The 23,205-nt window shown below is 40.1% G+C and overlaps 1 protein-coding gene across 1 annotated transcript; it reads right to left on the reverse strand.

The window, feature by feature from the left end:
• Nucleotides 1-241: 241 nt before the first annotated feature.
• slc15a5 (solute carrier family 15 member 5) lies at nucleotides 242-21,637 on the reverse strand (the record flags this gene model as incomplete). Its single annotated transcript, XM_079808783.1, has 12 exons — nucleotides 242-386; nucleotides 471-579; nucleotides 696-827; nucleotides 1,825-2,013; nucleotides 6,968-7,154; nucleotides 7,241-7,461; nucleotides 9,265-9,434; nucleotides 10,157-10,379; nucleotides 10,941-11,212; nucleotides 20,841-21,056; nucleotides 21,191-21,447; nucleotides 21,539-21,637. The coding sequence occupies 12 exons, from the start codon at nucleotides 21,635-21,637 to the stop codon at nucleotides 242-244; spliced, it is 2,220 nt and encodes a 739-aa protein (XP_079664909.1).
• Nucleotides 21,638-23,205: the final 1,568 nt, after the last annotated feature.

Below are 23,205 nucleotides of genomic sequence, written 5' to 3' on the forward strand. Positions count from 1 at the left end.
TTGTAGAAACATACTTATCACGTACTTCGTTACTTCCATGTTTTTGTTTTGCAACATGGTTCTACTAATTTTTTAGGAGTTGTTAACATAGAAATTCATATATACAATAAAATAACTTTATTTTTTTTAATACATTTAAATTGCATTATTTACAGCTATTGCTAGTTCCAAGCGATGAAAATCATTCAAAATCAGTCTCTTGTGTAACGCCAGCATTACAGGGTTTGTATGTACGATGAATTCACAAGACAGTTTCCATGGACGTCAAGGTGTCCGAGCGTTCCACTGTGTCATAAAAGCGTAGACAGGCCTTGTACTGCAGGAGCTTCTCCGACAGGTGACTGTGTCCCACCCCGCTACTCAGCTCCACGCTCAAATCTGTGTACCTGCCCGAAAACATTAGAAAGATTCAGCTGTCAATCCTGTAAACACTTAACATTATTATGTCATATTCAAAGCTTGAACCATACCTCTGTGATATTCTCCAAAACACCAGTGTGTTAATAGTCATTAATATGGCCAGTGTAAAGAAAAACCTCTCCATGTTGCCACTGCCAAGGTTATTAGGATAGAAGTTTCCTGTAATTATAAAACACAATATTTTCATATTTAATACGAGTTCATGCTCTAAGACACCACATTGACTTTAAACCAAAATAGCAAGTTCAACATTTTCAAGAGAGATGTATGTTTACCTCCTGACACAAAGTAAAGGACGTGAATGAGGAAAGCCCCTAGAAAGCAGCCACCTCCGTATGAGAGGGTTAGGAAGTGCAAGGAGACGCCTCTAAGGTTGCTGGGAGTCAGACAGAAGGATATGAGAGAGCCTAAGCAGAGCAACAGGACAGATGGGTGAGTTTTTAATGTTCATTAAAAAAATATGTTTTTTGAAGATTAAAGGGTTAGTTCACCCAAAAATGAAAATTCTGTCAGTAATTACACACCCTCATGTGTTCCAACCATGTAAGACCTTCGTTCATCTTCGGAACATAATTTAGTATATTTTTGATGAAATCTGAGAGCTGTCTCACTCCTCCATAGGCTTTCAGAGGGAATGAAACTTGATGGCCCAGAATAGTAAGTAAAAACGTCATTTAAGGAGTCCAAATGACTACAGTGGCTCTGTATTAAGTCTATCATGCGACGAAAATACTTTTTGAGTGGAAAAACAACAAAAATAACGACTTTATCCCACTATTATTGTTGTTCAATTTGAGCCTCTGACGAGAGTTCGCGGGAGTGCCACGACGCATGCGCGAGAACTGAGATTAACCCTACTCCGAAAGAGTGAGCAGCCAGTAACAAGTAGTAGTAGAAGAAGAACGCCGTAATCTCAGTTCTCGCGCATGCGTCGTGGCACTCCCGCGAACTCTCGTCAGAGGCTCAAATTGAACAACAATAATAGTGGGATAAAGTCGTTATTTTTGTTGTTTTTCCTCTCAAAAAGTATTTTCGTCGCATGATAGACTTAATACAGAGCCACTGTAGTCATTTGGACTCCTTAAATGACGTTTTTACTTACTATTCTGGGCCATCAAGTTTCATTCCCTCTGAAAGCCTATGGAGGAGTGAGACAGCTCTCAGATTTCATCAAAAATATACTCAATTATGTTCCGAAGATGAACGAAGGTCTTACATGGTTGGAACAACATGAGGGTGAGTAATTATACTGACAGAATTTTCATTTTTGGGTGAACTAACCCTTTAACCAAAATCTTATGGGTTTGGAACAACATGAGGGTGAGTAAATAATGATAATTTTTGTTTTTGGGGTATATGTGTATATAGTGTATATGTTTTAGAAAGTGAATTGAGAATATTTACACGCTGGTGTCACGAAAGCCTCTGCCACTCCCAGTAAAATGTACTGGGGCGTAAGCTTGAAACAGGTCATAGAGGACACCTCTAGGACCTTTCCCGATAGTGTCTGCTCCACTTGTGGATAATCCTTCCTGTGGATTTCTGAGATCCCTGCCAGAAGTGCTGAGAGAGCTGCACAAGCATGACCCATAGCTGTAGGAATATTAAATATAAGGTCAATCGTCTATTGTCTATAGTGTAGCAGCTCACACTGAATTCACTTTCAAACCAAGCAGCTTTCTGCTGGTCAACGTGGCCAATTCACGTAACCAACTTGAACAGGTTGCAAAATCTTTCACACTCACCAAAACGTATGGATTTCTATTAAAATGACTGGAGGAAATTTTGCATGTCGCAAGTCAGCATGAAACAGAAGTTACAACAGTATTTTCTTCCTAATTGTGACGTATATCCAAGTGAATCAGCTTTTTGAACAAGAAATCATTTTGGGCGGGACTTGATTGGATGGTTGTGGTTTGCTATTGGTCGATCTCATGTGAGTGACAGGTTGTCCCACCCTTCCTTGCGCCAGTAAACAGATCATGGTGTTTTTGGTGACATGGTGACTTTAGGTTGACTTAGCAAATCATTAATTCTAGTTAGCAGAGGCGTTTCTTGCCCCCTTCAAAAAACTGTGCTGATATTTTGATACGTTTTTTTAATAATGTTTTGGATATAAATTTACCTGCAGTATAGAGTCATTCACAAGCTACACTCGTAACGCAATAATTGTCATTGCTAAGCGATAGAAGACATTTGCAAGTTTTTTTTTCGAACAATGAATTGTAAATGTCTACCTCATCCAGCTCTTATAAAATATCCTGTTACTATTTGGGTGTGAGAAACTACTGCAGATGACTCAGCACGTTAGTCTAGGGGTGTAACGTTACCCTCATGTCACGATTCGATACATATCACGATAAAGAACTCCAAGACATATGGTAAAAGGTTAACAAAAAAATTACTGTTGATTAAAATGCTACATTTGGTATTACATTGGGGGTGGAAATGAATAGGCTTGGACTTGGTGCTGGTAACCCAATGCACAGGTCAATGGTGACACCAGAATAAAAATATTCATGATTCTGAAGCTCAAAATACAGAATTATTTTAGACGAATATGCTTGCACTCTGTTACTGACTAGATATACAGAAAAAAGATGAGAGAGGCCTGTAATTTTCATCATAGGTACACTTCAACTATGAGAGACAGAATGAGAAAAAAAAATCCAGAAAATCACATTTTCTGATTTTTAAAGAATTTATTTGCAAATTATGGTGAAAAATAAGTATTTAGTCAATAACAAAAGTTAATCTCAATACTTTGTTATATACCCTTTGTTGGCAATGACAGAGGTCAAACGTTTTCTGTAAGTCTCCACAAGGTTTTTACACACTGTTGCTGGTAGTTTGGCCCATTCCTCCATGCAGATCTCCTCTAGAGCAGTGATGTTTTGGGGCTGTCGCTGGGCAACACAGATTTTCAACTCCCTCCAAAGATTTTCTATGGGGTTGAGATCTGGAGACTGGCTAGGCCACTCCAGGACCTTGAAATGCTTCTTACGAAGCCACTCCTTCGTTGCCCGGGCGGTGTGTTTGGGATCATTGTCATGCTGAAAGACCCAGCCAGGTTTCATCTTCAATGCCCTTGCTGATGGAAGGAGGTTTTTACTCAAAATCTCACGATACATGGCCCATTCATTCTTTCCTTTACACGGATCAGTCGTCCTGGTCCCATTGCAGAAAAACAGCCCCAAAGCATGTTTCCACCCACATGCTTCACAGTAGGTATGGTGTTCTTTGGATGCAACTCAGCATTCTTTCTCCTCCAAACATGACAAGTTGACCAAGTTTTACCAAAAAGTTCTATTTTTGTTTCATCTGACCATATGACATTCTCCCAATCCTCTTCTGGATCATCCAAATGCTCTCTAGCAAACTTCAGACGGGACCGGACATGTACTGGCTTAAGCAGGGGGACACGTCTGGCACTGCAGGATTTGAGTCCCTGGCGGCGTAGTGTGTTACTGATGGTAGCCTTTGTTACTTTGGCCCCAGCTCTCTGCAGGTCATTCACTAGGTCCCCCCGTGTGGTTCTAGGATTTTTGCTCACCGTTCTTGTGATCATTTTGACCCCACGGGGTGAGATCTTGCGTGGAGCCCCAGATCGAGGGAGATTATCAGAGGTCTTGTATGTCTTCCATTTTCTAATAATTGCTCCCACAGTTGATTTCTTCACACCAAGCTGCTTACCTATTGCAGCTTCAGTCTTCCCAGTCTTGTGCAGGTCTACAATTTTGTTTCTGGTGTCCTTTGACAGCTCTTTGGTCTTGGCCATAGTGGAGTTTGGAGTCTGACTGTTTGAGGTTGTGGACATGTGTCTTTTATACTGATAACGAGTTCAAACAGGTGCCATTAATACAGGTAACGAGTGGAGGACAGAGGAGCCTCTTAAAGAAGAAGTTACAGGTCTGTGAGAGCCAGAAATCTTGCTTTTTTGTTGGTAACCAAATACTTATTTTCCACCATAATTTGCAAATAAATTCTTTAAAAATCAGACAATGTGAATTTCTGGATTTTTTTTCTCATTCCGTCTCTCATAGTTGAAGTGTACCTATGATGAAAATCACAGGCCTCTCTCATATTTTTAAGTGGGAGAACTTGCACAATTGGTGGCTGACTAAATACTTTTTTGCCCCACTGTATTTAAAATAATGTATGCCACTTTTTACTGGAAACATAAAACATTTGGCATTATCAGGACCCAATGATATTCCCCCATTGCATTATTATACATTATATATAGTAGTTATGTAGTACTGACACTAAAACTTAATTTCAGGGTGAACTATACACAATACAGATTGTCACTATCCACGATACATATTGTTGCAGTTTTGTATTGCGATATACACCGATCAGGCATAGCATTATGACCACCACCTTCCTAATATTGTTTTGGTCCCCCTTTTGCTGCCAAAACTGTGATGCACTGTGTATTCTGACATATTTCTATCAGAAACAGCATTAACTTCTTCTTTTTGAGCTACACTAGCTCGTCTGTTTGATCTGACCACACGGGCCAGCCTTCGCTCCCCACGTGCATCAATGAGCCTTGGCCACCCATGAGCCTGTCGCCGGTTCACCACTGTTCCTTCCTTGGACCACTTTTGATAGATACTGACCACTGCAGACCAGGAACACCCCACAAGAGCTGCAGTTTTGGAGATGCTCTGACCACGCTTGCCCATTTTTCCTGCTTCTAACACATCAGGACAAAATGTTCACTTGCTGCCTAATATATCCCACCCACTAACAGGTGCCGTGATGAAGAGATAAGCAGTGTTCTTCACCTGTCATAATGTTACAGTGGGGCAAAAAAGTATTTAGTTAGCCACCAATTGTGCAATTTCTCCCACTTAAAAAGATGAGAGAGGCCTGTAATTTTCATCATAGGTACATCATCTGGCTCTCACAGACTTGTAACTTCTTCTTTAAGAGGCTCCTCTGTCCTCCACTCGTTACCTGTATTAATGGCACCTGTTTGAACTCGTTATCAGTATAAAAGACACATGTCTACAACCTCAAACAGTCAGACTCCAAACTCCACTATGGCCAAGACCAAAGAGCTGTCAAAGGACACCAGAAACAAAATTGTAGACCTGCACCAGGCTGGGAAGACTGAATCTGCAATAGGTAAGCAGCTTGGTGTGAAGAAATCAACTGTGGGAGCAATACTTAGAAAATGGAAGACATACAAGATCACTGATAATCTCCCGATCTGGGGCTCCACGCAAGATCTCACCCAGAACCACACGGGGGGACCTAGTGAATGACCTGCAGAGAGCTGGGACCAAAGTAACAAAGGCTACCATCAGTAACATATACGCCACCAGGGACTCAAATCCTGCAGTGCCAGACGTGTCCCCCTGCTTAAGCCAGTACATGTCTGGGCCCGTCTGAAGTTTGCTAGAGAGCATTTGGATGATCCAGAAGAGGATTGGGAGAATGTCATTATGGAATGTCAACCAAAATAGAACTTTTTGGTAAAAACTCAACTTGTCGTGTTTGGAGGAGAAAGAATGCCGAGTTGCATCCAAAGAACACCATAACTACTGTGAAGCATGAGTGTGGAAACATGCTTTGGGGTTGTTTTTCTGCAAAGGGACCAAGACGACTGATCCGTGTAAAGGAAAGAATGAATGGGCCATGTATCGTGAGATTTTGAGTAAAAACCTTCCATCAGCAAGGGCATTGAAGATGAAACGTGGCTGGGTCTTTCAGCATGACAATGATCCCAAACACACCGCCCGGGCAACGAAGGAGTGGCTTCGTAAGAAGCATTTCAAGGTCCTGGAGTGGCCTAGCCAGTCTCCAGATCTCAACCCCATAGAAAATCTTTGGAGGGAGTTGAAAATCCGTGTTGCTCAGCAACAGCCCCAAAACATCACTGCTCTAGAGGAGATCTGCATGGAGGAATGGGCTAAACTACCAGCAACAGTGTGTAAAAACCTTGTGGAGAAAATGTTTGACCTCTGTCATTGCCAACAAAGGGTATATAACAAAGTATTGAGATTAACTTTTGTTATTGACCAAATACTTATTTTCCACCATAATTTGCAAATAAATTCTTTAAAAATCAGACAATGTGATTTTCTGGATTTTTTCTCAGAAAAATAACTCTCATAGTTGAAGTGATGGAAATTACAGGCCTCTCTCATCTTTTTAAGTGGGAGAACTTGCACAATTGGTGGCTGACTAAATACTTTTTTGCCCAACTGTATGCCTGATCGGTGTATTATGACACAATATATTGTTTCACCCCTAGACCTGTCCCAATCAAAAAAGTATTGCAAACAATTTCAGAGCTTTTTCAAACCCGTTTGGACGATTAGATCAAAAGAGTGATTCATTCACGAACATGAGATCGTTAGTTCTGATTCTAAACAGCTGATAGAAAACACACATAACTGCTGAATTCTCAGAGAAAATTATTCTCAGGCCAGTATGCAGTTATCTTCATTGACGCATGAGGATTTATCTTTTACTGGAGCTCCTACCCCAGTATAAAGGGTGTAGTGACACCCCTGGTAGTTAGGATGCTCACTTATAAATGTGGCTGGGGAGGGCAGTATTTTCTTTGGCGACTGGTAGCAGGTGTGCAGGAGCTCCAGCAGGGGTGCTAAGATCAACACCGGCAGAATACTAATGACCTTCATCACTGCTACTGGCAGGAGAAAGCCGTTGAGTTTTAAGTTGGAATGCATCGTCTGCAGATAATAGCCAGATGGAATCTGTTAAAAGAATTGTAATAGAGATCATTTCTGAAACAAAGGCGTGTATACAGCTAAGCATTAATCTGATTTTGCTACACACTCACCTGGGTGATGCAAGCTCGATACAAAAGCTGAAGTCCAAAGAGAGGGAAAAGTTTGACTAGGATCTTAACATTTTCCACACTGGTCTCACTGTAACAACCTCCATTGTTTTCCTTGGCACGGTCTAGCCAGTTGGCAACATCTCCGCTCAAATGGCGGTAATGAAGACAGCACATTTTAAGAGAGTTCAGGAACACCCCCAGTGTAGTTAGCAAGGAACTGCCTGTTATTCCACAGAACAAAATTACAAGTTGTTAAGGAACAAAAATCAGAAATGCTCCAGGAAATGATCACACAAGCAACACCAAATACATTCAATAAATAATTTTCTCTATATTAAAAAAAGATTGAACAACCATTGAAAACTTTGGGGTCAAGAACATTTTGAAAGAAATTAATACTTTTTTTTCAGCAGGGACACATTAATTAAATTAATCAAAAGGGACAGTAAAGACAGAGGATTTCTATTTCTAAACCGTTTTCAACATTGATAATAAGAAAAACTGTTCCTTGAGCAGCAAATCATCATATTAGAATGATTTCTGAAGGATCATGTGACACTGAAGACTGGAGTAATGATGCTTAAAATTCAGCTTTGTCATCACAGCAATAAATTACATTTTAAAACACTTTAACATTTTAAGACATTTTACACTCACCTAAAGGATTATTAGGAACACCATACTAATACTGTGTTTGACCCCATTTCGCCTTCAGAACTGCATTGATTCTACGTGGCATTGATTCAACAAGGTGCTGAAAGCATTCTTTAGAAATGTTGTCCCATATTGATAAGATAGCATCTTGCAGTTGATGGAGATTTGTGGGATGCACATCCAGGGCACGAAGCTCCCGTTCCACCACATCCCAAAGATGCTTTATTGGGTTGAGATCTAGTGACTGTGGGGACCATTTTTGTACAGTGAACTCATTGTCATGTAAAAGAAACCAATTTGAAATGATTCGAGCTTTGTGACATGGTGCATTATCCTGCTGGAAGTAGCCATCAGAGGATGGGTACATGGTGGTCATAAAGGGATGGACATGGTCAGAAACAATGCTCAGGTAGGCCGTGGCATTTATACGATGCCCAATTGGCACTAAGGGGCCTAAAGTGTGCCAAGAAAACATCCCCCACACCATTACACAACCACCACCAGCCTGCACAGTGGTAACAAGGCATGATGGATCCATGTTCTCATTCTGTTTATGCCAAATTCTGACTCTACCATCTGAATGTCTCAACAGAAATCGAGACTCATCAGACCAGGCAACATTTTTCCAGTCTTCAACTGTCCATTTTTGGTGAGCTTGTGCAAATTGTAGCCTCTTTTTCCTATTTGTAGTGGAGATGAGTGGTACCCGGTGGGGTCTTCTGCTGTTGTAGCCCATCCGCCTCAAGGTTGTGTGTGTTGTGGCTTCACAAATGCTTTGCTACATACCTCGGTTGTAACAAGTGGTTATTTCAGTCAAAGTTACTCTTCTATCAGCTTGAATCAGTCGGCCCATTCTCCTCTGACCTCTAGCATAAACAAGGCATTTTCGCCCACAGGACTGCCGCATACTGGATGTTTTTCCCTTTTCACACCATTCTTTGTAAACCCTAGAAATGGTTGTGCGTGAAAATCCCAGTAACTGAGCAGATTGTGAAATACTCAGACCTGCCCGTCTGGCACCAACAACCATGCCACGCTCAAAATTGCTTAAATCACCTTTCTTTCCCATTCTGACATTCAGTTTGGAGTTCAGGAGATAGTCTTGACCAGGACCACACCCCTAAATGCATTGAGGCAACTGCCATGTGATTGGTTGATTAGATAATTGCATTAATGAGAAATTGAACAGGTGTTCCTAATAACCCTTTAGGTGAGTGTATATTCAAATAGAAAATAGTTATTTTTAATTTGTATTAATATTTCACAATATTACTCTTTTTACTGTATTTTTACTTGTATCGTTTAAATATCTTACAAACCCCTCTACTATTAAACAGTAGTGTATATGCATTATGGATGGTGTTAACTACCTTTTTTTGGACGGAAGGTGAGCTTGTTGCGCACCATGTGTATGGCGATGAGGGCGAGGAGAACAGAGGTGAAAGGGATGAGAAAACACAGGTTTTTGGCAACTGACTGCTGAATGTAGGCAATCCCCAAAAAAACAACTGTTGAATTCAGGTTGACCAGCCAGTAAAACCTGTGGATTGTAGACAGCGGCAGCATTTTAATTTATTGTCTTAAAGGTGCACTCAGTAATTTCGTCTTTCACAAAAAGAAATACATAGTAATTTTTTAATAGTTTTTAAAGTTATTATTAACCCTTTCACACGTAAATATTAGCTGCCGCCACAGTTTGCACCACAATTCAGAGAATCATATCTGTCGGATTTACAACATGTCAATTCATCCACTTCTCCCGAAATACATGAAACTCAGTGGCTCTCAGTGGCTGGTGAAGTGGGAAGAAGTAAATTTTATAGTTACCCACACAATGTGTATCTTTTTTATATAGTCTGTATACTGCACTGAAAGTTCTAATACATTGTGATTGTACAGCGTGATTGCGTCAAAGGGTTAAACACTTCAATCATGACAGTAGACTAATAAAAGTTTTTCTAATTTTACACGACTAAGGGAGGCCGCCATTTTGAGATCACATCACCAGCTGAATGCTACTCCCTTTATTTCAGTAAAACAGTTTTTAGAGACATTTGCTTACGAAATTAATACATCTTGGTGAATGTCAGCAGTGAAATAAAAAAGTTCTGTGCGTACCCTGAGATAAAATCCCGTTTTGAATGTCAGGTCAGTATAAGTACAAGCAGTCGCCTTATACCAGCGCAACAAAGACAAAGACTTTTGACAAGAACAGCAAATTCTGTGTCCAGATTACACAATAATAGAAACTTAGCATCTTACCAGTTGAAGAAGGACAAAAGCTGGTGTCGATCACAACCTTGAAGGTAATAGGCTGCCATTGGGCAGAGGATGGCACGGATGCCACCAATGCCAAGGGCCACAGCCACAAGCCCCGTGTAGAATAGTATGTGTTGCTCGTGAGGCTCAAGTTGATGCACAATATTATTTGTGTTTATATAGAAATCCTCAAAAGGGAATGCAACGACAGGAAGCAAGGCAGTTCCTTTAAAATGGACCAAAAGCACACTTCAGGTGAAAAGGTTCAGATTGGTTCTATATAGGGTTATTGACTCTTTAATGGGTCATTTCGTTTTTTTCTAGTTATAAAGTATTATAAGCTTTTTAAATTAGTTCAAAATGAATTCAACCAAAATCAATGAGTTAAAACTAATAACATAAAATGATCCCATGAACCCCTAAATGAAGCATCTGACAGAACCCTTGAAGGTTCAATATTGTACCTTTTCTTCTAAGAGCTGGAAGTCAGCTATCCAGTTTTCATGGACAGTTGATGACCACTTTTCACCCCTTGCTAGACTAGGACCAAACTAGCCTAAACCAGTCTGGACCAGCATGGAAACGGGCTAAGTTGGTCGAGCATGGTTTGTTATATAGCAATACTCTATGCTCTTCTAGTGCAACTCCAAATGAATTAGTGACAGTCTGTTACATTAGGTTAAATCCTGAACTAAACAAGTGCCTTTGAGTACAAGATGAGTTACAGGCATATCATTTATCTTTAGCATCTATCAACCAAGGTTTCACTGCAATGGCAACCACTAACCGAGGAAATGAAGGAGTGCACAAAAACAGAGTACTGTTGTCCTTCCCAAACACGTCTCAGCAAACCATCCCACAAGAACAGGTGTAAGTATGCTGGCTCCCACAAAGCATGTGTTCAGCATGGCTGCTTGGTAACTGCTGTATCCCAGCTTGATGGTGCAGAAAAGGATCATATTGCAAACAATCCCAAAGAAGGTGAACCTCTCAAAAAGCTCCACGAAAAGTACACAAACAATCACCTGCAGCTTCTTGCGTGGCTTGCTGACCGTCCCACTGGGATATCGAGATGTGCAGCAGATCCCATGAGGGAGGTGGCCATCGTGTCTATCAAAAGCATCTACGGGTGGCATGCTGCTTCTAGAGAGCTTCCTGTGGAAGTGATGTTAAGACAATACTGGTGCCCCGTCTCCATTACTAGAGAGCAGACAGGCAATTCCTCACTGACTTGTGAAATCTTGTGGATGCCTAACAACCCTCACGTTGTGTCTCCTGACTGAGGTTTCTGGGTAATGTTCATGGATTGCTTCTCCTCACTAATGTATTAAACTTCTCGGTCGCTTGTATTTTGTGTTTGATCGGTCTCCGGTCGAATCTCATTAAGATGGCTGATGTGGCGGCAGTGTGCAGGAGCGCTGATGATGCAAGTGATTTCAGAGGTGTGAGAAATACTTTGGTAATGAATGTCTTCAGAGAATCAGGGAAGGACATGCTATGCTTTTTATGTAGAGAAAACAAGTTTAAGTTTTGGATGCATTGAGAATTTATTAGTTTATCTCACAGTTTTACAAGGATTTGAAGAGTTGTTTTATCAGGCAGTTCTCAGGTGTTTGTTGCATGATAGTGTAGGACCGGTCGCCCCTGGGAGCCTTGTAGAGCCGGGCCTATATTTTTTTTATGCTTGTTTATTTATTTAAATGGTGTGAAGTTGACGAACCTAATGATATGTCTCTCAAATTCATTTCACAAGCATGTATCAATGTGGTGCTAGCAAATTAAAGATAATTAAACTTCTAAGGACACGAGGTGTCGCTATATAACACCCCACTGTGAAAGGTGGCCTGGAGGCAGGGCCAAGTTAGTCACATGTGAAATACGAAATCCCTGTCCCATCTTGCTGACTGTCTTTTGAAGTAAAATATCAACATTATATATAGTATAATATTGAAAAATATTATTGTTGTTGTTTTTGTCATTTTATATCATAGTGATTATTTTGTCCAGTTTCATGTTGAATTGGTTTATTTGAATCAAAAGAGAAAATATTTATTTTCTCCAGTTTGATGTTGAATTGTTAATTTGATTCAAAAGAACATATTTATTTATTTATCCAGTTTGATGTTGAATTGGTAATTTGATTCAAGATAAAATATTAATTTATTTATCCAGTTTGATGTTGAATTGGTAATTTGATTCAAGAGAAAATATTTATTTATTTATCCAGTTTGATGTTGAATTGGTAATTTGATTGGTTTATTTATTTATCCAGTTTGATGTTGAATTGGTAATTTGATTTATTTATTTATTTTCTCCAGTTTGATGTTGAATTGGTCATTTGATTCAAGAGAAAATATTTATTTCTCCAGTTTGATGTTGAATTGGTAATTTGATTCAAGAGAAAATATTTATTTATTTCTCCAGTTTGATGTTGAATTGGTAATTTGATTCAAGATAAAATATTTATTTATCCAGTTTGATGTTGAATTGGTAATTTGATTCAAGATAAAATATTTATTTATTTCTCCAGTTTGATGTTGAATTGGTAATTTGATTCAAGATAAAATATTTATTTATTTATCCAGTTTGATGTTGAATTGGTAATTTGATTCAAGATAAAATATTTATTTATTTCTCCAGTTTGATGTTGAATTGGTCATTTGATTCAAGAGAAAATATTTATTTATTTATCCAGTTTGATGTTGAATTGGTAATTTGATTCAAGAGAATGTTTTTTAATTTTATTAATTCATGTCCAGTTTAATGCCGAATTTACAAATGAGAACTCAAAAGAGTTAAATTATAAATGCTATACATACAAATATTAATTTTTTTATTTTTCCAGTTTGATGTTGAATTTATTCATTTGAATCAAAAGAGAAATAAATATATATATATAGTATTTATCCATCCATCCATCCATCCATCCATCCATTTATCCATCCATTGGTTTATTTTGATGTTGAATTGGTTTATATAAATTAAAAGAGAAAATATTTGTTTATTTATTTATTTTCTCCTGTTTGATGTTGCATGGATTATTTTAAATAAATACAAAATATTTATTATTTACTCTTGTTGAATTGGTTAATTCAAAAAAGAGAGAAAAAAGAAATTAATAAAAATTGGTTAATTTGAATAAAAAATTAAATGTATCAAATATATCATACATATTTCAGTTTGATATTAAACGTAATCATTTGAATCAGTGAAAATAATAAATATATATATATTAAATAATAATAATAATTGTATTTATTTAATTTCGTTAGTTGGATGTTGAATTTAATAAAATAAAATATAATATATAAATATATTTTAAAAATGTATATATATATATATATATAATCCATTTTAATCATATCATTGCCATAATTTCAGTTTTTCTTTTTAATGTGGTTGTCAATACATGAATTTCTTTGGAAAGTCTCTTTGAATCTGTGGTCTTTGGCCTGTGGCCATATAGCATCACATACTCTCTGTTCTGGATGGCTACGGTGTGCTGGGCTTGAATATTTCTGCCTGAGCTCACCAATTATTTGAGTGGAGAAAAGACCACACTAGTGGTGCTGACTGGGCGTGAATGAGACTCAAAGCTAGCAGAGCTATGGTGAAAAGAGAAAGGAAACCGGTAAGCAGAGAGAATACAGACTCTGTGTGGTGCATCGGGGAATGAGGCCACAGTTTGGTTGCCATGGATCCAAACCTGAGTTTTGTGATTGACCATATAGGCCACATATAAACAACAACAAAATAAAAACTTTCAGAGAGTCTTCTTTCTGTTCACATTTTTATTATTTTTATGACATGAATTGGTGCGCATTCCTGTTTGTTTGGTTATAAATATTGTCATAAATATATACCATGGAGGAATTGATGCTGTTTTTATTTATGAATTGAAATAGTCTTCAGAGCACCTGACCTGTATTTTGTAATAGGGGAATTATTCCTCTAGAGGGCACTATTTAAGTTGGCAAGAGAATGCAAATAGATTTCTGTGAGCTTGTGTAGGATTAAAAAAACACACAATTAGAGACTCTTTGATTTGTGCATTTCATATAGCTATAATGGTAGAAGCTTTAATGTTTGGTTAAATATGTCTAGGAGAAAGAAAATTATGCTCATATTTTATCATTAGAGTGGCTTATTATTTGAAGTGTCCATGCATTTGTCTTGATATATATTTAGAAAAGCTGTATGCAGAATGGTCTATGCAATTGAGATACATTTTCCCAGGTTATTTTTTTAAATGGAATAAAGTTCAGCTGCTCTGGGTCATAAGATTGAAAATACTGCTTTGCAAAACACTCCAGTGTCAAACACTAAGACGTTGCTTGTTCTAGTCTGACCTGTAGGTTACAGGTCAAACATTTTGAATCACTTCATTCACACAACACAGCTTTAAATGACATGCGTAAGTTCCCTGCATTCGCTTTCACACACTCTCTCAAGAGCTTTTCTGCTTGTAAATACGACTAAAAGTGGCTTTCCTTGAAACTGCATGCATTTTTTCGCCTTTATTTCTATACATAAGGAAACAGAGATCACTTCTCTATGGTGGAATAGCAGTAAAAGGATAGAGGGCTCTAATTAGCAAGGTGGCTTTTGATTCGTGCCACAGAATGGCTGGTGCAAATGCACAGGGCAAGAAGATTAGGCGGTTTGCTAGGTGACGTACGCCCAGACACTTTTTTCGCCTACTGGAAGCCCGGTCATTGAGACTGAGGAGCCTTGGGGTGTTAAGCTGCTGGGGTGCCAAAGGGACTGTTGTATAGGGTGACAATAGGGCTCCCTGGGCCCAGACAGAGGATGTGATAGGGGAGCTAATGCATCCTCTTGGAGAAGGCCCTGGGTGCAAGAGGAGAAGTGAGGGAAGCCAATTCTTGTCTATTTAAAATGTGCAGCACTCAATCTCAGTGCATACTGGGATTTATTTATAGGTAGTAATTATAATAATGTGGCAAAATTAGAAATGTTATGTTGCATTTATCTATGCTTGTAATTAGTGTATTTTTTATTTTTTTTTACTGATTCTTCACTTGTCTTTTGTGGATTTATATGCCATTCTCTATATAGGGAATAGTGAATGAATAAACGAGTGAGCGATTTTGGACACAGCTAAACATTGAGACAAATGTAGTGTGATTCTCGAGCAAATGACCAGCAAATGAAACAAGCTGTTTCAAACTCCAGAATCAAACTCCAAATGAACTTAATTTTGGCTTGATTTTGTTCGAAAGGACATTACACCAGTTCGTTATTTGATTCAGCTTGAAGTATATCGCGGCCTTAAAGTCAGCATGAAATGGAAGTTGCAATAGTCTTTTTTTGTGTTGTATATGTTGTGAAACTGCTTCTTGAATAATGTAAATTTAGGGCGGGACTTTATTTTGTCAATCGAGAATTGATTGGATAGTTGTGGTTTGCTATTGGTGTGATGTCAAGTGAGTGATAGGTTGTCCTGCCCTCACGCCAGTAAACACGTGATCAGAGAAGAGATGTTGCTGCAAGAGGGAGGGGAACGCAATAGTTTTGTGAAGGAACACAAAGTTTCTCAGAGGAATGCAAAAGTTTTGTAAGGGAACGCAAAGTTTCTCAGAGGAATGCAAAGTTTCTCAGAGGAATGCAAAGTTTCTCAGAGGAATGCAAAGTTTTGCGAGGGAACGCAGTTTCCCAGGGGAATGCAATAGTTTTGTGAGGGAACGCAAAGTTTCTCAGGGCAACGCAAATGTTTTGCGAGGGAACGCAGTTTCCCAGGGAATGCAAAAGTTTTTTGAGGGAACGCAAAGTTTCTCAGTGGAACGCAAAAGTTTTGCAAGGGAACACAAAAGTTTTGTGAGGGAACACGTTTCTCAAGGGAACACAAAAGTTTTGTGAGGGAACGCAAAGTTTCCCAGGGGAACACAAAAGTTTTGTGAGGGAACACGTTTCTCAGGGGAATGCAAAAGTTTTGTGAGGGAACGCAAAAGTTTTGTGAGGAAAAGCAAAGTTTCTCAGTGGAACGCAAATGTTTTGCAAGGGAACCCAAAGTTTCTTAGTGGAATGCAAAAGTTTTGTGAGGGAACACGTTTCTCGGGAACGCAAAAGTTTTGTGAGGGAACACGTTTCTCAAGGGAACACAAAAGTTTTGTGAGGGAACACGTTTCTCAAGGGAACACAAAAGTTTTGTGAGGGAACACGTTTCTCAGGGGAACGCAAAAGTTTTGTGAGGGAACGCAAAAGTTTTGTGAGGGAACACGTTTCTCAAGGGAGCACAAAAGTTTTGTGAGGGAACACGTTTCTCAAGGGAACACAAAAGTTTTGTGAGGGAACGCAAAGTTTCCCAGGGGAACACAAAAGTTTTGTGAGGGAACACGTTTCTCAGGGGAATGCAAAAGTTTTGTGAGGGAACGCAAAAGTTTTGTGAGGAAAAGCAAAGTTTCTCAGTGGAACGCAAATGTTTTGCAAGGGAACCCAAAGTTTCTTAGTGGAATGCAAAAGTTTTGTGAGGGAACACGTTTCTCGGGAACGCAAAAGTTTTGTGAGGGAACACGTTTCTCAGGGGAACGCAAAAGTTTTGTGAGGGAACGCAAAAGTTTTGTGAGGGAACACGTTTCTCAGGGCAACGCAAAAGTTTTGTGAGGGAACGCAAAAGTTTTGTGAGGGAACACGTTTCTCAGGAGAACGCAAAAGTTTTGTGAGGGAACGCAAAAGTTTTGTGAGGGAACACGTTTCTCAGGAGAACGCAAAAGTTTTGTGAGGGAACACGTTTCTCAGGGGAACACAAAAGTTTTGTGAGGGAACACGTTTCTCAGGGGAACGCAAAAGTTTTGTGAGGGAACGCAAAAGTTTTGTGAGGGAACACGTTTCTCAGGAGAACGCAGAAATTTTGTGAGGGAACACGTTTCTCAGGGGAACACAAAAGTTTTGTGAGGGAACACGTTTCTCAGGGGAACGCAAAAGTTTTGTGAGGGAACACGTTTCTCAGGGGAACGCAAAAGTTTTGTGAGGGAACACGTTTCTCAGGGGAACACAAAAGTTTTGTGAGGGAACACGTTTCTCAGGGGAACACAAAAGTTTTGTGAGGGAACACGTTTCTCAGGGGAACGCAAAAGTTTTGTGAGGGAACACGTTTCTCAGGGGAACGCAAACGTTTTGTGAGGGAACGCAAAGTTTTGTGAGGTAACGCAAAGTTTCTCAGGGCAACGCAAAAGTTTTGTGAGGGAACGCAGTTTCCCAGGGGAACGCAACATTTTTTTGAGGGAACGCAAAGTTTCTCAGGGCAGTGCAAAAGTTTTGTGAGGGAACGCAAAGTTTTGTGAGGGAACGCAAAGTTTTGTGAGGTAACGCAAAGTTTCTCAGGGCAACGCAAAAGTTTTGTGAGGGAACGCAGTTTCCCAGGGGAACGCAACATTTTTTTGAGGGAACGCAAAGTTTCTCAGGGCAGTGCAAAAGTTTTGTGAGGGAACGCAGTTTCCCAGGGGAACGCAAACGTTTTGTGAGGGAATGCAAAGTTTTGTGAGGGAACGCAAAGTTTCTCAGGGCAACGCAAAAGTTTTGCGAGGGAACGCAGTTTCCCAGGGGAACGCAAACGTTTTTTGAGGGAACGCAAAGTTTCCCAGGGCAACGCAAAAGTTTTGTGAGGGAACAAAAAGTAAAACAAAAATTACATGTATTATTTTCTACTTGTATACAGATTTTTACAGATTACAGTTTTTTTTTTGTCAACTCTGCAGTCCCCATTACCGCAACATACAGTATTTCCATTTTGTGAAATTGCATTGCTTTACTTGCATTTGTTTCAGGGGTCTCACTAACCCTAAAACTTCACCCATCCCTGAGCGAGGGAGTTTGAGTTAGTTAGTGCATATGCTGGAGCTGATTGTGAAGAGGAATGCCATTGAATTTGAACCTTTTTTTCACGCGCAAGCCTCTTTTGTGCGCTAACTAAAGAAATCCATTGTGCAGCTGGACACCCTGAGAAAGAGGGAGCTCAGAGCCGTTGTCTGCAGATGCTTCTGCTCGGCCTCGGGGAGCTGAATGGGGTGAATAGCATCGGAAACAGCCATACCCAGGCAAAACAATACCGCTGGGCAGCTTTGAAGATTAAGAAATTAGGGATGGGGTGGCTGGGGCATAATTACAAATTCTGTTTCATTTTATTGGATATGCATATGTTTGTGTGCAAGTATTTTGTTGGGAACTCTCTATTTTGCACAGTTTCTTGTAGTTTTCCCAATTTCCGTACAGTATGTAAACGTATTGAATATTCTAAAGCACTTCAGTTGGGATTGTTGAAATGCTCCAAATGTGCAACTCTTCTGATTCGCTGCTTTCTTTCCTCCAGTGCGAAATCAAAAGGAACGCAACAACTGGCCTTTACCTCACCGTTCTCCTGTTGCTAGGAAACCCTCGAGCACCGCTTGAGTTCCTTTTCTTTTTAAGGTCTACTCCACTCGCCACATTTTCCTTTAATTGAAGACAGCTTACATATGAGAAGAAAACAATTAGCGCTTTGAATACTTTGTTTGCTGTTTGTCAGGGTCGTACTGCTCACCGCCTCGCCTGCCTGGTGGCTCTGTTGTGATATAAGAACAGAGTCAACATCTCATTTGAGCCGCTAAGTGCATTTTAATTGAAGGACTTAAATGCTCACGACACATCACATCTGCAAGAGCTGTAGATGTAAACTTTCTCATTGCTGTGGCTTCAAATGTCTTTGTAGGCTTTTAATGGATGTTTAGTGCTTTCTTCTGTTCAGTTGGCTGCCATGGAACAAAGATTGGCCACTCAATGACCAAACTGATTTTTTACTCTCAAATTTGATTTTTATAAATAAGGGTTCTTCAGTGCATGGTTCTTGATAGCAATTCTTTTTTCCTATATAATGTTTTTACAGTCCATAAATTAACAGCACAACAACAAAACAAATATTATGAAATATAAAGGGCTGGTGTATTAACTGGTGTTAATGAAATATAAACACCAGTAGACTGGAATAAATATATGGAGTCAATGACCAAAAGTAGGTGAAAATTAATATGAGAGGAACTCTATGGCACTATGATTGGCTGATTACCCCGTCATTGTGATAAAGCCCGCCTCTCAAACCTTAAAAGGTCAAACTTTTGTAAGTGAATGGTCTGATTAAAGAGAAAAAGGGTCACTCACTCTGAATCAAAATTTGAAATGATTTGAAATGATGATGATGGTTTTTAGCGCACTTAGCTCAGATGCATTTTAGTGATCATGTGATCACACCTGTGGTGTTCCTGAGGATTTATTGGCTAATAATCTGAAAAGGTGGCAGATTATAAATAACCCATCTGATTTTTACTCTATTGTAGATGCCATATGAAAAATACATAAAACTTTGGCGTGTTTTAATAAATATTAAATAATAAAAATTATTATGTTAACATAAACATACAAAACTATTGTTATGGTTTTAAAATTATTTATATATTAAATATTATTTATATGTTATGTGTATGTATTGTATATTTTATCTTTATATATTATATTTGCATATGAATGTAGTATATGTATATATATATATATATATATATATATATATATATATATATATATATATATATATATATATATATATATATATATATATATATATATATAGGGGGGGGGGGGGGGGGGGTCTATGCACCTCAAGTTCCAGTGGCTGTGGAGCTGTGTATTTTTATATCGATTAATCTATCGACTAATTTTCCGATTAATCTACCGATTAATTTATCGCAATAATTTTCAACAATTTTACTTAAAAACATTTAATTTAACTTGCAACGTTGGCCTTCAGTAGTGTACATGTAAACAAGCCCTTGACAAAATGTAAAACTAAAAGAGTAAAAATTTAAAAAGGTGTACATTTGTAAACCAACATAAACAAAAAAAGAGAATATCAGCAAATACTTTTTATATAGAATAGTGTTATCACGATACCAAAATTATAACTTCGATATGATACCAGACTAAAATACCACAATACCGATACTGAATCCATACCATGGCAAAAAACTGTAAAAGTAATTGAAAAATATGACAGAACTTACTATTCATTGTTTTATCATTGTTTTAGGGTTAAAAAAACCCTAAAAACTCACTTGGCCGGCATGTTCCTGCCCTGCCCTGCCCTGCTTCACACAGAATATTAGGGCTGGCCCTTTAAGAGCTGCACGGACCAAATTCATTGTAACACCCGATTTCTCATTCAACTCTGTATACGTTCACTAAAGACATATACGACTGCGTTTACCCGACAACTCGCCAAGACGTACATTTGTACATATTTTTTACCATTCAAACCCAATAAACCGCGAAACTGCCGTCGCGATCTGTCTGAGTGAAAGGCGTGTGCACGGCTGAGCGCGCTTCAGGTCAGAGTCCGGCAGCACGCGCGAGCACATCCCGGCCACGCCGCACTTTTCTGTTGCTTTCTTTTTCCTGAGCTGCGCATATATATTTGACTGTTCTGCTTCCATTGTTTAGTGAATGGTGGAAGCAGAGCTCACACACACGTCCTCACTCCTGCTGTCACACATCGACGCAAATTAAGAAATACTGCTCTTATTAGATTGCTGTCATTTTTAAAGTACCGGTACTAATACAATTTCATATCGTACCCAACTTACCCTGTCAACTAAAAATATTGACGTTGACTAACTAACAGCGTCGACGCAGGCCTAGACAGCACCATCCCAGCCACTGGATCGGTCTCATGGCGGACAAGACTGGCATCCAGTGTGGTGGACCCTCCACTGATGTCTGTGCAAGCGTCCGGCGTCCTGAATCCAGTCCCAGCGCATCTGAGTCCGGTGGTCCCAGAACTTCCAAGTACGGTGGTCTAAGCGTATCCAAGTCGGCTTGTCCTGAGTCCAGTGGTCTTAGAGGTCCTTCTACCATTGGCTTCCTGTGATGGCAACCACAACCTTGATTATTTTGGTGGCAATGACCGCTACAGCTCCTCCTGAGGTTTAATTCACTCTCTGCCTGCCCTGTCAAGGCCAAGGATGCCGTCTCAGAACTCTTTGCATGCCCTGTTACGGCCAAGGAGGGTCTTCATATCTGCCTGCTCTGCCTATGGTGTTCTTCAGATCCGTATGCTCCGCTGTGGTGGTCTCCTGCTCCACCGGCTCTTCCCTGGTCACCTGCTTCACCGACTCCACTTTGGTGGTCTCCAGCTCTGCTTGCTCTGCCGTAGTGGTCTTCTGCTCCACTTTGATGGTCTCCTGCTCTGTTGGCTCAACCCTGGTTGCCTGCTTCGCCCTGGCCACCTGCTCCTCCGACTTCGCCCTGGCACCCTGCTCCACCTCAGTCTCCAGGCCCTCTTCCACTCCACGGACCTGGCCCTCCATCCCTCCCTCATTCTGTCTCTCGCTCCACCCTGGTTGCCTGCTTCGCCCTGGCCACCTGCTCCTCCGACTCCGGCCTGGCTCCCTGCTCCGCCTCAGTCTCCAGGCCCTCTTCACCTCCACGGACCTGGCCCTCCATCCCTCCCTCATTCTGTCTCTCGCTCCACCCTGGTTGCCTGCTTCGCCCTGGCCACCTGCTCCTCCGACTCCGGCCTGGCTCCCTGCTCCGCCTTAGTCTCCAGGCCCTCTTCACCTCCACGGGCCTGGCCCTCTATTCCTTCCCCATTCCGCCTCTGCTCCACCACCCTCCTTGAATTTTATTTGTTGTAAAGCAGGAGTGTCCAATCCTGCTCCTGGATGGCCATTGTCCTGCAAAGTTTAGCTCTAACCCCAATTAAACACACCTGAACCAGCTAATCAGGCTGAACCAACTGTGTGAACTTATAAAGGTTCTCATATAGCGTAATAGGAACTTAAAAAGACTGTAAAACCCTTTCTTTAAGTTAATCTCTTTTTTTATGTAGATGGATTAAATGGTTCAACAAACTTAGACATTATGTATTTGTATTATAGTGCTACATTTTAGAATAATATTACATCTATTTCTATTGTAATGTGTTCTGAACACCAGTAAAAGAAAAGCAGAGAAAATAAAGAGCAAGAAATAGAAACACCAAGCGAGTGACATAAAGAAAGCAGTGATGGAGAGAGACAGATAAAAGCGAGGTAGGAATGGAGTCAAAGTGTCTATGCAGCCCCATATTGCTGAGACCCGAAGTTTGTGTGTGAGTGTGTGTATGTGTTGTCTGTCCCCCATCGGGAGGCTGAGACGTGAGTCTGGGTTTGGCTGCGCCACTGAAGCTCAGATAAAAGGCACTCACTGCTCCCTCTCCTCTTTTCTCTCACAGGGCTCCAGGAACCTGATGTCATTTGGAAGTACTTTGATTTAAAGCCTCTGTTCGAGCCTGTGAAGGAGCGTTTTGTTCTGCTGCTGGTATGTAGAGAGCTCCACGCTGCAGTGGACACAACTCCGGACCTGGACAAAATGAGTTTGGGAAATGGGGCTCACACTTGTACACACTGGCCTTGTTGCATTCTGGGTTGCACAATGACAGTTAATCTTCATAAAGTGTGAATGGTAACCATGGGTCCGCAAACTGACAATGGCTCTCCGGGATTTCCAATGCTGATGCTGCATCAAAACTCTGAAAGCATACTGGATTAGCACCCAAGCAATTTACAAATTATTGTGGGGTACGGCAATGGCAGTTTTCAGGAAAACGTGGTCTGTGGTGGCGGAAAGCTTAACGACTGCATCCAAAACATATCAGGCATTGTGGTCTTTGAAGAGATCGGTACAACCCTCTATACAGAGCTTCCTAATCAGCAACTTTCCCAGCATTCAACCTCACTTTGGCTCTGTGACAAAACACTGTTGCCCTTCATATCGAACTTGCCATTACGCAAGTTACTCCATTAACATTCGGACTGACTCTAGTTTCTGACAATGTAGGTGCCAGGAGAGTAAAAGAGGCAGGCCAACACGACATTTGTGGTTCTTGCAATTGGTTGATTTTAAGTGGAAAAAAATTCTAAATAAATCCTACACCATTTCTTTTTTTTGGTGGGGTTTGGTGTGAGATCATTGCTTTATATACAAGTCCTGCATGCTTTATAGAGAAGCTCTAGAGTCCTGTAGATTATAAA

This window comes from Gobio gobio (assembly GCF_949357685.1).
Source record: "Gobio gobio genome assembly, chromosome: 25".
Classification (NCBI taxonomy): Eukaryota; Metazoa; Chordata; class Actinopteri; order Cypriniformes; family Gobionidae; genus Gobio; species Gobio gobio.